General features: G+C 43.4%; 1 protein-coding gene across 6 annotated transcripts in view; it reads left to right on the top strand.

The window, feature by feature from the left end:
• The window catches only part of LOC129708382 (transcription factor 20-like), a 55,079-nt gene extending 38,481 nt beyond the window's left edge, over positions 1–16,598 (top strand). For 3 of the 6 annotated variants that reach the window (XM_055654091.1, XM_055654090.1, XM_055654089.1), the window contains exons 5-6: positions 9,365–9,437; positions 12,047–14,269. In XM_055654091.1, coding sequence (XP_055510066.1) covers positions 9,365–9,406 — 42 coding nt within the window. In that variant the 3' untranslated portion in view covers positions 9,407–9,437; positions 12,047–14,269. Of the gene's footprint in view, positions 1–9,364; positions 9,438–12,046; positions 14,292–16,370 lie in introns of those variants that run through there. The other 3 variants (XM_055654087.1, XM_055654086.1, XM_055654088.1) reach the window with 3 other exon arrangements.
• Positions 16,599–17,096: the final 498 nt, after the last annotated feature.

Here is a 17,096-nt window from a genome sequence, read left to right as displayed (position 1 = left end):
GGCCACATCTAACTCCCTCTTAAATATAGCCAATGAACTGGCCTCAACTACCTTCTTGGCAGAGAGTTCCAGAGACTCACCACTATCTGTGTGAAAAATGTTTTCCTCATCTCAGTACTAAAGGATTTCCCCTTTATCCTTAAACTGTGTCCCGCTTGTCCTGGACTTCCCCAACATCGGGAACAATCTTCCTGCATCAGACAAATGCAATTCAGGACTTTTCTCTTCACAAGCAAAGTCAGAATGACGGTTAGTGAAGAATTTGAACAATTGCTGAACGTTCAGATGCTGCGCGCGCCTCCTGCAACAAAGGGGGGGATGGGCGTGCGTGTGGGGGCGTGTGTCGTCACACACAAAGATCTTGTAGCGGTGAGCTCCGCTATAAGATCTTTGGTCACACACTAAGCTCGCGCCTCCACAAACAGATGAGCGTCTTCTTGAATGGAGAGCGCGTGGCCGCCTCCACAAACAGTCACACACACTGTGGACCCGCCCCCACAAAAAATATTGTGTGAGGAAGGGGAGGAGGAGGGTGGAGAGGGGGAGGGGGAGGGGGAGGAGAGGATGGGGGAGAGAGGTGGGGGGGGGGGGCGGTTGGAGCGGGTGTGCATGAGTCGAGAGAAGAGAGAAAGGGCAGAGAGAGAGAGAGAGAGAGGCTGGAACAACAATAAAAAAAGCTGAGTTTAGCGGGTGCAGCGGCATCTATGGACCGAAGGAAAAGGGCAACGTTTTTGGCCGAAACCCGGAAGAAGGGTTTCGGACAAAAACGTTGACCATTCAATTCGCTCCATAGATGCTGCCGCACCCGCTGTGTTTATCCAGCTTTTTTTATGTCGACCATCGATTTTCCAGCATATGTAGTTCCTTCTTAAAGGCAGAGACTGTGCACGGTAAGGGAATGAGGAGGGAGAGGGGGAAGAGTGTGGAGGGAGGGGGAGAGTGGGATGGGTGGGGGGGAGGGGTGGGGGGAGAGAGGGGAAAGAGTGTGGGGGGGGGGGGGGGGGGGGGGGGGGAGAAGTGAAAGAGTGGGGAGGGGAGGGAGGGCGGGGGGAGAGGGGGTAGCAGGAATGGTGGAAGAGGGACAGGGGGAGTGGTGGAAGAGGGACAGAGGGGTGGGGGAAGGGGGGCGGGAGAGAGGGGAAGGGAGGAGGAGACGGGTTGAGGAGGGAGACGGGTGGGGTAAGGGGAGAGAAGTGGGAGAGGGAGGGGAAGGGGGCGTGGTGGAAGAGGGACAGAGGGGAAGGGTGCCGGGGAGAGGGAAGGGGGGGGGTAGAGAGGGAAGGGGTGGGGGAGAGAGGGATGGGAGAGGGGTGAGGAGAGGGAGAGGGGGAGGAGAGAAGTGGAAGAGTAGGGAGGGAGGGGTAGCGGGAGTGGTGGAAGAGGGACGGGGGAGTGGTGGAAGAGGGGGGGTAGGGGAAGGGGTGTGACAGGGAAGGGTAGAAAGAGGGGTGAGGGAGGGAGAGGGGTGGGGTAAGAGGAGAGAAGTGGGAGAGTGGGGAGGAAGGGGTAGAGAGACTGGTGGAAGAGGGACAGAGTGGTAGGGGAAGGGGGTGGGGTAGAGAGGGAAGGGGGGTGGGGGAGAGAGGGAGAGAAGTGAGGAGAGGGAAACATAGAAACATAGAAATTAAGTGCAGGAGTAGGCCATTCGACCCTTCTAGCCTGCACCACCATTCAATATGATCATGGCTGATCATTCAACTCAGTATCCTGTACCTGCCTTCTCTCCATACTCCCTGATCCCTTTAGCCACAAGGGCCACATCTAACTCCCTCTTAAATATAGCCAATGAACTGGCCTCAACTACCTTCTGTGGCAGAGAGTTCCAGAGACTCACCACTATCTGTGTGAAAAATGTTTTCCTCATCTCAGTACTAAAGGATTTCCCCTTTATCCTTAAACTGTGTCCCGCTTGTCCTGGACTTCCCCAACATCTGGAACAATCTTCCTGCATCAGACAAATGCAATTCAGGACTTTTCTCTTCACAAGCAAAGTCAGAATGACGGTTAGTGAAGAATTTGAATAATCGCTGAGCGTTCTCTATGGCAACAATGTATTTGAGCATTGGGCATTGTGACATCACACGATGGAACGTTCACCATGGGCTGGGGTCCTGCAAAGGCATATGTAAATGAATCCATTCCGATTGGACATATGTGAACATTGGGCATTGTGACATCACACGATGGAACGTTCATCAGGGGCTGGGGCTGGTGCTGCTTCTATGGGTGAGAAGCCAGTTTATTTTTGAAATATCGAGGTGGGGGGGGGGTGAAGGATTTGATTAAAAACGTGTACTTAAACACGACGAAATGTAATGAGGAGCGGATACTTAGAAAGAAAAGCGAAATCTCTACCGAAATGGAAAAGATGTCGGCGATTCTGCGTCCGGTTTCGGAGTTGCAGGGAATCAAAGGAAGAAACGCGGCCGGAAGCCGTACATGCAAATGGATCCATTCCGATTGGACGTCTGCGAGCGTCGGGCGTCGCGATTGGACGTCCGCGAGCATCGGGCATTGTGACATCGCACGGCGGGAACAAATCGAAAGGCAGGAAGGGATCCGTACGGCAGGCGGTCGGATGGGGCGAGGGTTTTATATATATACTAGACCAAGTGCAGACCCGTTGGGTCTGCTCCCCCAATGGTGTGATTCCCCCAACCCAATATTCCACCATGCACCCGTCTCCTCCAATGGAACTGAAGCCGTTGCCAAATGTAAGTTTCCAGCACTCCCCTGCCTCCCTCAATTGCACCTCCCCTGCCTGCTGCAGCAGTGAAAAGTTCAGTGTTCCTGTCTTGCAACTTTGTTTCGAAGTGTGTTGGAAGCTGATAGGAAGGAGCAGCCGTCAACGAATCGAAACAATGTGATGCAAGACAGGAACACTGAACTTTTCACTGCTGCAGCAGTGAAAAGTTCAGTGTTCCTGTCTTGCAACTTTGTTTCGAAGTGTGTTGGAAGCTGATAGGAAGGAGCAGCCGTCAACGAATCAAAAGGCAGGAAGGGATCCGTACTGCAGGCGGACGGATGGATTTGAGTTTTATATATTAACAGACCTTTAAATCTGGGCGTAAAAGGTCCAAAAGTGGAAGGAGATGTTGGTATTCCTGATGTTAACCTGGAAGGTGACATTAAGGGTCCGAATGTCGACATGCCTTCTAGAAAGTTCGAGGGAGAGATCAAAGCACCTAAGGTTGATGTTGACATGGATGTGCCAGGGGGTGATGTTGAAGGAATTGGTGGAAAGTTCAGCTTGCCGAAATTTAAAATACCTAAATTCCACATGGGTGGATCTAAAGTGGAAGTTCCAGATGTAGACATTGATGCAAATATTCCTGAGGCTGACGTTAAACTATCAGGACCTAAGATACAAGGAGGTATCTGATGTAGATCTAGACATTGAGGGTGGCAGTAAAGGCAAGGGATCTAAATTCCACATGCCAAAATTCAATCTCTCAGCACCCAAAATAGGAATGCCTGATTTCAATCTGGGCGTCAAAGGTCCAAAAGTGGAAGGAGATGTTGGTATTCCTGATGTTAACCTGGGAGGTGACATTAAGGGTCCGAATGTCGACATAAAAGGCCCCAGAGTTGATATTGAGACACCAGATGTAAATGGAAGCAGGGGCAAGATTTCAATGCCATCCATCCACATGCCTAAGTATCATGCACCAGATATTGATTTGAATTTCAAAAGTCCAAAACTAAAAGGAGACTATGATGTTGACATGCCTTCTGGAAAGTTCGAGGGAGAGATCAAAGCACCTAAGGTTGATGTTGACGTGGATGTGCCAGGGGTTGATGTTGAAGGAGATGGTGGAAAGTTCAGCTTGCCAAAGTTTAAATTGCCCAAATTCCACATGGGTGGTTCAAAAGGAGGTCCAGATGTGGGAGTTGACATGAATCTTCCTGAGGCCGATGTTAAACTATCTGGACCTAAGATCGAAGGAGATGTTAAAATGCCAGATGTAGATGTAGATGTTGAGGGTGCAGGGAAATTCAAAGGCCCAACATTTAAAATGCCAGGATTCGATGTCTCAGCACCCAAGATACGAATGCCTGATGTGGACCTCAGAGGTCCAAAAATGGGAGGAAATTATGACGTGGATTTGCCATCTGGAAAGGTGGAGGGCAAGATCAAAGGACCCAAGGTTGATGTGGATATGCCAGGGGGTGATGTGGAAGGAGTCGGTGGAGGATTCAGCATACCAAAATTTAAAATGCCCAAATTCCGAATGGGTGGGTCTAAAGTGGAGGGCCTAGATATGGACATTGATGCAAATATTCCTAGTGGTGACATTAAACTATCTGGACCCAAGCTGGAAGGCGATGTCGAAATGCCTGATGTAGATGTAGATGTTGAGGGAGCTGGTAAAATCAAGTGATCTTAATTCCACATGCCAAAATTCAATCTCTCAGCACCCAAAATAGGAATGCCTGATTTCAATCTGGGCGCCAAAGGTCCAAAAGTGGAAGGAGATGTTGGTATTCCTGATGTTAACCTGGAAGGTGACATTAAGGGTCCGAATGTCGACATTAAAGGCCCCAGAGTTGATATTGAGACACCAGATGTAAATGGAAGCAAGGGCAAGTTTTCATTGCCATCCATCCACATGCCTAAGTTTCATGCTGAGTATAGAAGCTGGGATGTAATGTTAAAATTGTACAAGGCATTGGTGAGACCAAATCTGGAGTATGGTGTACAATTTTGGTCGCCCAATTATAGGAAGGATGTCAACAAAATAGAGAGAGTACAGAGGAGATTTACTAGAATGTTGCCTGGGTTTCAACAACTAAGTTACAGAGATAGGTTGAATAAGTTAGGTCTTTATTCTCTGGAGCGCAGAAGGTTAAGGGGGGGACTTGATAGAGGTCTTTAAAATGATGAGAGGGGGATAGACAGAGTGGATGTGGACAAGCTTTTCCCTTTGAGAATAGGGAAGATTCAAACAAGAGGACATGACTTCAGAATTAAGGGACAGAAGTTTAGGGGTAATATGAGGGGGAACTTCTTTACTCAGAGAGTGGTAGCGGTGTGGAATGAGCTTCCAGTGGAAGTGGTGGAGGCAGGTTCATTGGTATCATTTAAAAATAAATTGGATAGGCATATGGATGAGAAGGGAATGGAGGGTTATGGTATGAGTGCAGGCAGGTGGGACTAAGGGGAAAAAAAGTTGTTCGGCACGGACTTGTAGGGCCGAGATGGCCTGTTTCCGTGCTGTAATTGTTATATGGTTATATGGTTAGAGTAGAATTTAAATATCTCTAAAGGCTTGGGGTGATGAGGGATAGTCAGTTAAGTTTATTGTCACGTGCACCAACGTATAGTGAAAAGCTTTTGTTGTGTGTTAAACAGTCACATGGCTGTATGGGGGAAGATCCTGGCTCACTAATTTGATTCGGGTTTTTGAGGAGGTAAAGAAGATTGTTGAAGCCAGGGAGGTAAAGGTTGTCTAATCAACTGACGGCTGGGTTAGAAGATTGAAGCGGATAGAATCTAAGGCGAGCTGGCTAATTGGATCCAAAATTGGCTGATAGTAGGCCAGAGAGCAGTGGTGGAAGAATGATATTTTGAACTGAAGTCTGTGATAGTGGTGTTACAGGGATTAGCACTGGAATCAGTGCTGTTTGTGTTGTATATTAATGACTGATGTTAACCTGGGAGGCATGATTAGTAAATTTGTGGTTGACGCAAAAATTGGTGGCGGGTGTGGAAAGTGAGGAAAGTTCCAGCACAACATCGATCAGCTGGGAAGTTGAACGGAGTGGTGGCAGAAGTAATTTTGACAAGTGTGAGGTGATGCATCTTGGTAAGTTAAATAACAGGACAGTGGAAGGTGGGGCACTATGATATACTGATGAACAGGGAGACAGAGTTGTCCATAGTTCCCTGAAAGTGACAATACAGGTAGATCGATTGGTGAATAAACATAGAAACATAGAAAATAGGTGCAGGAGTAGGCCATTCGGCCCTTCGAGCCTGCATCGCCATTCAATATGATCATGGCTGATCATCCAACTCAGTATCCTGTACCAGCCTTCTCTCCATACCCCCTGATCCCTTTAGCCACAAGGGCCACATCTAACTCCCTCTTAAATATAATCAATGAACTGGCCTCAATTACCTTCTGTGGCATTTAAAGCATATGGCAGTCTTGCCTTTATAGGTTGGTTCACTGAATATTAAAGTTGGAATACCATGTTGCTGGTTTGGTTGCACTTGAAGTATTTGTGTGCACATGGGTGGTTGTACTGGAGAGAATGCAGAGGAGATTCACCAGGATATTGCACGGTCTAGAGGAATTTAACAATGGGGGAAGATTGGATAGACTGAGTTTGTTTTTCCTGGCTCTTAACACCAGCAAAACCAAGGAACTGATTGTGGTCTTTGGAAGGGGTAGGATAGGGACCCAAAATCCCGTTTATATCGATGGGACGATGGTGGAAATGGTCAAATACTTCAAATTCATATGCATGCATATTTCTGAAGATCTTTTGTGGTCCCAGCACACTGATGCGATTGTAGAGAAGGTGCATCAGCGCCTCTACTTCCTGAGAAGATTATAGAGATGTCAAGGAGGACTCTCTCGAACTTCTACAGGTGCACAGTAGAGAGCATGCTGACTGGCTGCTTCGTGGCCTGGTACGGCAACGAACGTCCAGGAGCGGAAAAGACTGCAGAAAGTTGTGACTGCCCAGTCCATCACCGGCTCTGACCTCCCCACCATCGAACGGATTTATCTCAGTCGCTGCCACAAAAAGGCTGCCAACATCATCAAAGACCCACACCATCCTGGTCATACACTCATCTCAACGTTGCCATTGGGAAGAAGGTACAGGAGCCTGAAATCTGTAACATCCAGGTTCAGGAACAGCTGCATCCCCACAGCCATCAGGCTATTAATCACTGAACAATTAAGCTCTGAACAATTAACAGTCTTATTATTATTGCACTATATCTGTTTATTTATTGTGTATATATGGTCTAAAGACACACTGAACTTGCATCTTCTGTTTTGTATTATTTTTACATATTCTGTTCACTATTTACATAAACGTTACCTATCTCCTTCGCTCCATAGATGCTGCTGCACCCGCTGAGTTTCTCCATCATTTTTGTGGACCTCCTGCACACATATGTCTTGACTTCCGTTTCCCTGTTCTTTATCCCCATTGTCTTCCTAAATACTTGCCTGGCCAGTTCCTTTGTATAAAGACACTCAGATACTCTGGACATCAACATTTAATTGAATTTGAATACTGCGCTTTTCTATTTTTCCTGCTCACAATTCCCCTTAATATATTCAATTGTCACTCAAGTCTTCCTTCTAAATAACTATTCAACCTGTCATTAGCAATTATGTATACATTACAGTTGGAAACTTCATCCAAATGATCATCCAACACAGAAATGGGCCATTCTGCCTATCATATCCATTTTGACCATCTGCCCTAGTTTTATTGGTCTGTATTAGGTCTGAATCCTTCTATGCCTTGCCTAATCACCTCTTAATTTAATGTTGTAGCTGCCTCCGCCATGACCTCTGGCTGGGAGTTCCAGATACCAACCACTCTTTCTCTGAGGAAAAACCTTCCCCTCAAATCCTATCTATGCCTCTCGTGATTTTAGATACCTCTATCAGGTCACCCGATAGTCAAGAGTCAAGAGAGTTCTATTGTCATGTGTCCCAAATAGGACAATGGAATTCTTACTTGCTGCAGCACAACAGAATATGTAAAAATAATACAAAACAGAAGATGCAAGTTCAGTGTGTCTTTAGACCATATATACACAATAAATAAACAGATATAGTGCAATAATAATAAGACTGTTATTGTTCAGAGCTTAATTGTTCAGTGATTAATAGCCTGATGGCTATGGGGAAGCAGCTGTTCCTGAACCTGGATGTTACAGATTTCAGGCTCCTGTACCTTCTTCCCAATGGCAACGTTGAGATGAGTGTGTGACCAGGATGGTGTGGGTCTTTGATGATGTTGGCAGCCTTTTTGTGGCAGCGACTGAGATAGATCCGTTCGATGGTGGGGAGGTCAGAGCCGGTGATGGACTGGGCAGTCACAACTTTCTGCAGTCTTTTCCGCTCCTGGACGTTCAAGTTGCCGTACCAGGCCACGAAGCAGCCAGTCAGCATGCTCTCTACTGTGCACCTGTAGAAGTTCGAGAGAGTCCTCCTTGACATCTCTATAATCTTCTCAGGAAGTAGAGGCGCTGATGCGCCTTCTTTACAATTGCATCAGTGTGCTGGGACCACAAAAGATCTTCAGAAATATGCACGCCCAGGAATTTGAAGTACTTGACCATTTCCACCATCGTCCCATCGATATAAACGGGATTGTGGGTCCCTATCCTACCCTTTCCAAAGACCACAATCAGTTCCTTGGCTTTGCTGGTGTTAAGAGCCAGGGAAAACAAACTCTGTCTATCCAATCTTCCCCCATTGTACCTTCGATTTTCCAGCATCTGCAGTTCCTTCTTGAACACATATGTGTGCAGGACTTTGGTCCGCACCTTTTTGTTTCATTTGAAGAAGGATGTACCTATTTTTGAGGCTGTAGAGAAAGTTGAATCGCTTAATTCCTGAGAAAAAATATTTTCTTATAGGAAAGATTAACCATAATGCTGTGGGATGTTTGCGAAAGGGAGGGAGGTCCAGACTGAAGGTCATTGGCTCAGGATAAGGGTTGACTGACTGAAATTAGGAAGAATTTATTCTGAGGGTTGTAAATCATTAGAATTTCCTTCCCCAGACACTTGATGCCGATTAGTAAAATAACTTCCAAGGTTGGTGTAAGATTGAAGGGTCATGGGAATTAGTCCTGGGAAAAGCTGGAAAATTAGATTAAGGCCAACAATTAGAAACGGCGATCTTGTTGAATTGTGGTTCAGGATCAGTAGCCTGTAGCCTTCTCCTGGCCATTTTCCCTGTACAGAATGAGAGGTTGGTATGATTAACTGATTAAAAAAAGATTATAGTTCAAGTCAAGGGTGTTGATGGAACAAGCAGAGAATCATGCGTCAAATAGAGAGATTGTGTCAGTGGGAGAAACTGGGTCATTATCAGAGTTGTCAAAATAAAAGCAAAGCATGCGTGGAAAATGTATGCCTTTCTGTGAGATCAGAGTGCAGTTGCATGGTCCAAAATCACTAATTTTCCAAAGCACAAAATTGCAAATTGATGAAGTTATTGTCTGTGAACTTTAATGCTGTTTGTTCTAGAACCATTACAATTCTACCCTTTGGGAAATGCTGGATTGTATAATTATACTGAGTCTGAAGAGCATATTATTTTCGAGAATGTTTTTAAACTCTGCTATCGTTTATACTTTCCTTTGTCTGTCGATTTACTAGGACAAAGCTCTGAAAGTTTCAACAAGGATGGAAAGCAGGTGACAATGATGCTGCAATTGAGTTTGGCTGAGCTGTAAGTAGATATATTGTCTCCATAAATAAGTTATTTCCACAGTATTTTTTTGTTAGTGTAGAAGTAATGCTGACATTTGTACATCGTAGACATGGTGCTGAAGGAATGTGTTTGTCCCATTCTGTCCATCAAATAGAGCTATGTAGGTTACACCCATATCCCAGCTTCTGGTCCTTAGTCTCATGGGTTACAAGTGATGTCCAGGTATCTTTTAAATCTAATGTGTGATTCTATCTCCATCTCCCTTTCAAGCAGTGGCTTCCACCTCCCACTAATCTTGGTGCTTGTACCCATGCGTGTTTATTGCTGTGGTTGATCATTGGTGGTAAGTGAAGTTTATACCTCCAGCCAATAATCCTACAGATCCTCACAATCGGATGTACAGATGAATCATAAACCTAGAGTAAAACTGCAAAGAGTCCTAGGGTTAATCATGCATCTGTTTTATCCCCTCTCCGCTGCCCGTGGGTAGCATTGAAAGGCACCTCCAAGCACCTTTGTTGTGTACAGCAGGTGGGTGTAGTTCCATGAGGGTTGCAGTACTAATAACGCATCCAGTGTATTTTATCAATATATGTTGGGCAGATGGTATTCACCTATTTTATCATTCTTGTAAAATTATATATCTGCAATGGCTCTGAAAGGTTACTTGCCTCCCAAGTTCACTTAAGCCTACAACTTCAATGCTGTACTTGAGGTTGGTTTTGCTGCCCCTGAGATGAACACAGTTGAAGTCATGGTGCTATTTGAAGAAGAGATTTTTTTGTTCGAGTAAATGTTTTCTAAAGCAGTTAATGTGATCACTGTTGAAATGCTAAATGACAGACATTGGAAATCTGAGATATAAACAGAGGATGCTGGGAATACTCAACAGGCCTTACAACATCTGTGGGAAGGATATGGAGCTCATGATCCTAGTAAATGATACTTCAAGGTCACTCACATTTGTTTAATTCATTTTCTGCTTTGCTAAAATGATCACACCCAAAATTGACTATAAAGTTACTTTTCTATTGCTAAAATAGACAAAAAGCAAATTATTTACATGGTTTGATTAAAAAAAAACTGATTAAAGTGGGTACACAAAAATGCTGGAGAAACTCAGCCGGTGCCCGCTGAGTTTCTCCAGCATTTTTATGTACCTTCGATCTTCCAGCATCTGCAGTTCCTTCTTGAACACAACTGATTAAAGTGGTTAGTTCTGATTTTAATTATTTATGTTATGTAATTATTTTCTTGCTTTAACTCAGGAAAAAAGACCTGTAATTCAGGTGGACAGTTAATGAGCAGAGTCGTGGGCTTTAATAATCTGAAAAGATTTAATAAATGGAACTCTTATTTTAATTTCAGCTCAGCTGACCCTGTTAGTAGTTTGCAGCACTGTGCTCCTGGGTTGCTCATATTGCTGAGCACCTTTCGTTCAGCATGCAATAGTGTTTAAAAGCCAAGAGTGTTGAGGCAAGGGTTGAGCCGATTACACAGTGTGGATAACACAATGACAATAATCACTTATTTAATAATAAAAAGGAACTGCAGATGCTGGTTTATACAAAGGCTAGGCACAAAATCCTGGAATAACCCAGCAGGTCAGGCAGCACCATTGGAGAAATTGGATACGTGATGTTTTGGGTCGGCATCCTTCTTCAGACTGATTGCAGTAGTGTGAGTGGGGGAAAAACTGGAAGCGAAGAAAAAGACAGGACAAGATCATTTATTCAGCAGGTATAACATAATACAATTTAAGGGACTCTATGTAACCAAGCAATAGAACATCATGGAACTTAGGACCTAGAAAATGGAAACAGGACTGGATCTTGGACTTGATCTCGAACCTCAATGCATTTCACTGACTACCAGCATATTTGTTGATTCTCTTAAGTCCTGACCCACTTTCCCGCGTTAGTCACGAATTCGCACGAGTTTTCCCCTTGCTTCAAACTCGGAGAATGTACGTAGCAGGCCATAGGAGTCCGTAGATATTTTGTAGCGGCTCGTAATGCCAGCCGTAGGTACTCGGGGCATCAGGTAAGTCAGGACGTTTTTTCAGCATGTTGAAAAATGTCCACGAGTAAAATAAAATTAGTCCCAAGTACCTACGGCTGGCTATTACCGTAATTCTCCGAGTTTGAATCAAGGGGAAAACTCGGGAGAATCCACGAGTAACTCGGGAAAATGGGACAGGGCCTTTAATATCCAAAATCTATGCCTTAAAGTTAGCAACTGAATTACCCCAGCTTTCTTACATAGAAAATTGCAAATATTCACTAACCCCTGGGTGAAGACATTTCTTCTCATCTTTGCTAATCCCTTAATTTGAGATGGTCATTTCTGCTAGATGCCCCATCCAGGGAAAATATCCATCCTGTCAACCAGGGTAAAATGTAATATATTTCAATAAGATCACTACACTCTAAATTTCAATCTGCTTCATCTTTCCTGAACATGACAAATTGCAGTAATCAATCTGCTGCATCTTTGCTGCATTCCACCGATTGCAATTATATCCTCCTTTAAATAGGGAGAACAGCTCCAAGCATCTACAGACTTCCCTTCTAGGATCTGCACTGGCCTGATTTGGAATTATATCACCGTTTCTTCATTGTTGCTAGGTGCAAACACTGGAACACACTTCCTAACAGGACACTGGGAGTACCTTCAATAGAAGAACTGCAAGGGTTCAAGAAGGCGACTCACCACCACCTTCTCGAGCAGTTGGGGATTTGTAAACCTACATCTGTAGTTCCTTGTTTCTACTCTGTATTAAATGTACCCTTGCTGGTATCACCCAGATCCTGAAAATTAAACTAAAAAGGAAAAAAAACGCTCTTAATTGATTTATTGTACCAGCATGTTAACATTGGCAATTCATTTCAAGGACACTGAGGTCGCTCTGAACATCAACACCTTTCAACCTCTCGCTGTTTAAAAAAAAAACCAACTGCTTTTTTTCCCCTTCCAAGTGGATTTCACAATTTTATTTTTTTTTACTGCCGCTTCCTTTCCCCTTCACTTAATCTGTCCATATCCCCTTGATGCCGCTTTGCTTTCTCTTTATAACTCACATTGCTAACAGGCTCTAGTTTAATATCATCAGCAAGCCTGGAGACTTGATTCCCTCATCCAAATCACTGGGCCCAACATCTGAGTTCCCAGCACAATCCGTGCAGAACCGCTCTAGTCACAGCTACCAGATCAAACTGACTTGTTTTACCTTTAACCACTTCTCACTCCCGGTCCCTAATACAGTGCACTGTAATGTCTAATAATCTGTTTGGTGGCAACTTATTCAATACCTACTAGTAATCTAAATACATTACATCGGTTGGTTAATCCTTATCTATTCCGACTGCCCACCACTTTCCCTTTTTTTTTACCTGAGGTTTCTTGTATATGTAATTCTTTAAATGTTGCTTGTGCATTGTCTTGCCTTTTAGTGTAGTTTCCTGATCTGCTATAGTCAGCTCATACCCCTTGTATTTCATGGTTTGAAATCATCAAAATGACATAGTCAAATGTAAGATGCTGTTCAGAACAAAATAACTTTGAGCCCAGTGGTGCAGCGGTATAGCTGCAGGGACCCAGTAAAGATCCTGACCGCCAGTGCTGTCTGTGTGGAGTTGGCACGTTATCCCTGTGACTGCGTTGGTTTCCTCTGGGTGCTCCAGTTTCCTCCTTTATTCCAAAGTTGTGCAGGTTTAGATGTCAATGGGCTTTTGTAAATTGTCCCTAGTTTGTAAGGAGTGGATGAGTAAGTGGGATAACATAGAGACTAGTGTGATCGATGATTGGCATGAACTCAGTGAGTTGAAGGGCCTGTTTTCATGCTGATTCTCTAAACATAACTACCTGATTATCAATGAACCTTTTCTCATTACATAATATTAGTTTTAAAGTACCCTGAAACCACTGCTTTATCAACATTCTGACGTAGAAAATATTTCATGTCAGCTCCAGGAGCTCGTGCTCCACACACTTACATTAATTTAGTTTACCCCTTGCTGCTTCTTAGCTTCACCCAAACTAATACAACTATGTGATTTACTCAGACAAATCCATAATGCCTACTGCCTCTATCGCATCCTTGATTGTCAGGGCTAATTCACCAGTTTTTTCAATTAGCCTGTCCCTTCTAAAATGTAAGTATTCTGTAATATTTAATTTCCAACCCTGGTCACTTTACAATCGCATCTCTGTGACAGCTGTTAGATCTTACCCATTTATTTTTGTGTCATTAATTCACACTATAATTATGATTGCAGTGAAAATTCAAAGAGCCTTCAGTTTTGTCTTTGTACCTTTTTCCTGCTCTGAATTGAATTGAAATAAGAGGATGATTGTATGGCACTTGCTGTTACCATTTATCTGACTTTACTATCTATTTTGCCACCCTGCTCTATCTCCTTGTCATTTAATATTTTCTGCAAGCAGAATCTACTCCCATCATTTAGTTTAAAACTTTATCTGCAGCACGAGTTATTCAATACGCTACAATATTGGTCCCAACCCAAATCAAAGAAAGCCAAAAGAAGAGCTTCCTCTTTGACTAGTACTGGTACTAGTGCCCTGAGAAACCAAATCAACTTTTCTTATACCAAACTTGAACATTTCCCTTATACCAAACATTTATTTCCCTTGCCGTATTAATCCCATGACAAGAAGCAGTTTGTGCTGCACTGCTTTTGTAATTCATTTTCAAAATGATTGTCAATGCTTCTTATCTTGATTTGGGAGCCTATACAATGGCTTGCAAACGTTTTCATACCCCTTGAACTTTTCCCATTTTGTCACGTTACAACCACAAACGTAAATGTATATTATTAGGATTATATGTGATAGACCAACGCAAAGTGGTGCATAATTGTGAAGTGAAAGGAAAATGATATATGGTTTTCAAATTTTTTTACAAATAAAAAACTGAAAAGTGTGGCATGCAAAAGTATTCAGCCCCCCTGAGTCAATACTTCGTAGAACCACCTTTCGCTGCAATTACAGCTGCAAGTATTTTGGGGTATGTCTCTACCAGCTTTGCACACCTAGAGACTGAAATTTTTGCCCATTCTTCTTTGCAAAATAGCTCAAGCTCAGTCAGATTGGATGGAGAGCGTCTGTGAACAGCAATTTTCAAGTCTTGCCAGAGATTCTCAATTGGATTTAGGTCTGGACTTTGACTGGGCCATTCTAACACATGAATATGCTTTGATCTAAACCATTCCATTGTAGCTCTGGCTGTATGTTTAGGGTCGTTGTCCTGCTGGAAGGTGAACCTCCACCCCAGTCTCAAGTCTTTTGCAGACTCTTAACAGGTTTTCTTCCAAGATTGCCCTGTATTTGGCGCCATCCATCTTCCCATCAACTCTGACCAGCTTCCCTGTCCTTGCTGAAGAAAAGCATCCCCTCAGCATGATGCTGCCACCACCATGTTTCACAGTGGGGATGGTGTGTTCAGGGTGATGTGCAGTGTTAGTTTTCCGCCACACATAGCGTTCTGCATTTAGGCCAAAAACTTTTTTTTGGTCTCATCTGACCAGAGCACCTTCCTCCACATGTTTGCTGTGCCCCCCACATGGCTTGTGGCAAACTGCAAACGGGACTTCTTATGGCTTTTTTTCAACAATGGCTTTCTTCTTGCCACTCTTCCATAAAGGCCCGATTTGTGGAGTGCACGACTAATAGTTGTCCTGTGGACAGATTCTCCCACCTGAGCTGTGGATCTCTGCAGCTCCTCCAGAGTTACCATGGGCCTCTTGGCTGCTTCTCTGATCAATGCTCTCCTTGCCCGGCCTGTCAGTTTAGGTGGACGGCCATGTCTTCGTAGGTTTACAGTTGTGCCATACTCTTTCCATTTTCGGATGATGGATTGAACAGTGCTCCGTGAGATGTTCAAAGCTTGGGATATTTTTTTATAACCTAACCCTGCTTTAAACTTCTCCACAACTTTATCCCTGACCTGTCTGGTGTGTTCCTTGGGCTTCATGATGCTGTTTGTTCACTAATGTTCTCTAACAAACCTCTGAGGCCTTCACAGAATAGCTATATTTATACTGAGATACACACAAGTGGACTCTATTTACCTATTAGGTGACTTCTGAAGCAATTGGTTGCATTGGATTTTATTTAGGGGTATCAGAGTAATGGGGGCTGAATACTTTTGCACGCCACACTTTTCAGTTTTTTATTTGTTGAAAAATTTGAATACTTTTGCAAGCCACTGTACGTTGGAAGACAACTTCAAAAGGTCAAACTATGAAAAAACATATGTACTTGCAAAGCAAAATGATATCATGAGAAAATCAGGTATTGAAGATGGATCGGAAGAAGATCAGTATTCTACTCTACACTTTTGGGATTATTTGTACCATGAAGGAGGGTGTGTGTAGAGTAAGATAATAAACCAAAAATACCACAGAACTGAGCAAATAAGTTTGATTTGAACAACCAATAAATATTGTCGACCAGACCAAATAACAGTAATTCAGCATTAAATCTTGAATTTAATTACAAATAAATAAACATCAGTTTGCGATGGACCACACCACAGTAGATTAATCACATTTTTATATACAGCATCACACTATCTCACAAATAAAATCATTGCCTATATTAATGGGTATTATCTAAGGCAATGCTATTGAGGGGCCAAAGGCACTAAAAGGATTATTGAATCCCAAATTCAGTGGTATCGCTCGCACTTAATGGAGCTTGCTAATTATGATTAAGAATGATATTGGTAATTATGTCACCAAAGGACCAGGTATGTAAAGAGTTCAATTAATGTGACATACCAGGAGGACTGACAAGGAGGAAAGGAGAATGTCCAAAACATTTTACAATCAGTGAAACATGGGTACTGTTGAAATGCAGGTATAAAGTTTAAGATAACATGTTGTGCTATCACTATTTTTCTTGTAACATTCTGTATTAACATATCCACAGGTGGTTCTTCACAGATTGCTTGGAGATGGATGTGCTATGTTGTGAAAAACAATTCGGCTCCTACCTGTTATCTTCACAGTAAAGCAAATTGGAGATATTGAAAGAAAGCACTGTGGTCTTCCATGTCATTTATTACAGCTGTTGGTTAAGTAGGATGAGTTAAATGTTCATGGTACTTCCAAGACTGTGTGTCAAGATATGTTAAAATGATTGAGTTCTCCCAAATGTTAACAAGGCTGTTATGATGGGGATGTGGGTTTGGGGGGGTGGGCATAGGGATGGGCGGGAGGGGAGGGGGGGGGGGGGAGGGGGGGGGGGGGGGGGTGTGGTTGGTTGGTGGGTGGGGGGGATGTGTTTCTCTGCAGTGTCTAAACTTTATACCCAAATTTCAATGCATCCACTACATTTTTTGAAAGGAGCTGCAACAGATTTATGTATGTTTGGTAAACACAAAACTCTTATTCTTGATAGTGATTGAGTTGTGCAGGTGTGAAAACAAAAATGACCTAGGCATGCAGTTTGATACCACAATTATCTAGATGGTTCTTCCTTGTGCATTGACGGCCTTAAAAAATATTAGTGTTTAGTTACTCGTCATTAGTTCTGTGTACATTTTGGTGTCATTCTCAAATGTGCATGCAGTGAACAGCACTTAATTCCAACTGCAAAACCTCAATTTTTCTGGGTCCTTTAAAGATATGATAATCTATTTGACGAGCCATATAG

The sequence above is a fragment of the Leucoraja erinacea genome, chromosome 23 (genome assembly GCF_028641065.1).
Source record: "Leucoraja erinacea ecotype New England chromosome 23, Leri_hhj_1, whole genome shotgun sequence".
Lineage (NCBI taxonomy): Eukaryota > Metazoa > Chordata > Chondrichthyes > Rajiformes > Rajidae > Leucoraja > Leucoraja erinaceus.
The sequence above is the reverse complement of the archived record's forward strand: the minus strand, read 5'-3'. Positions and strand labels throughout refer to the sequence as shown.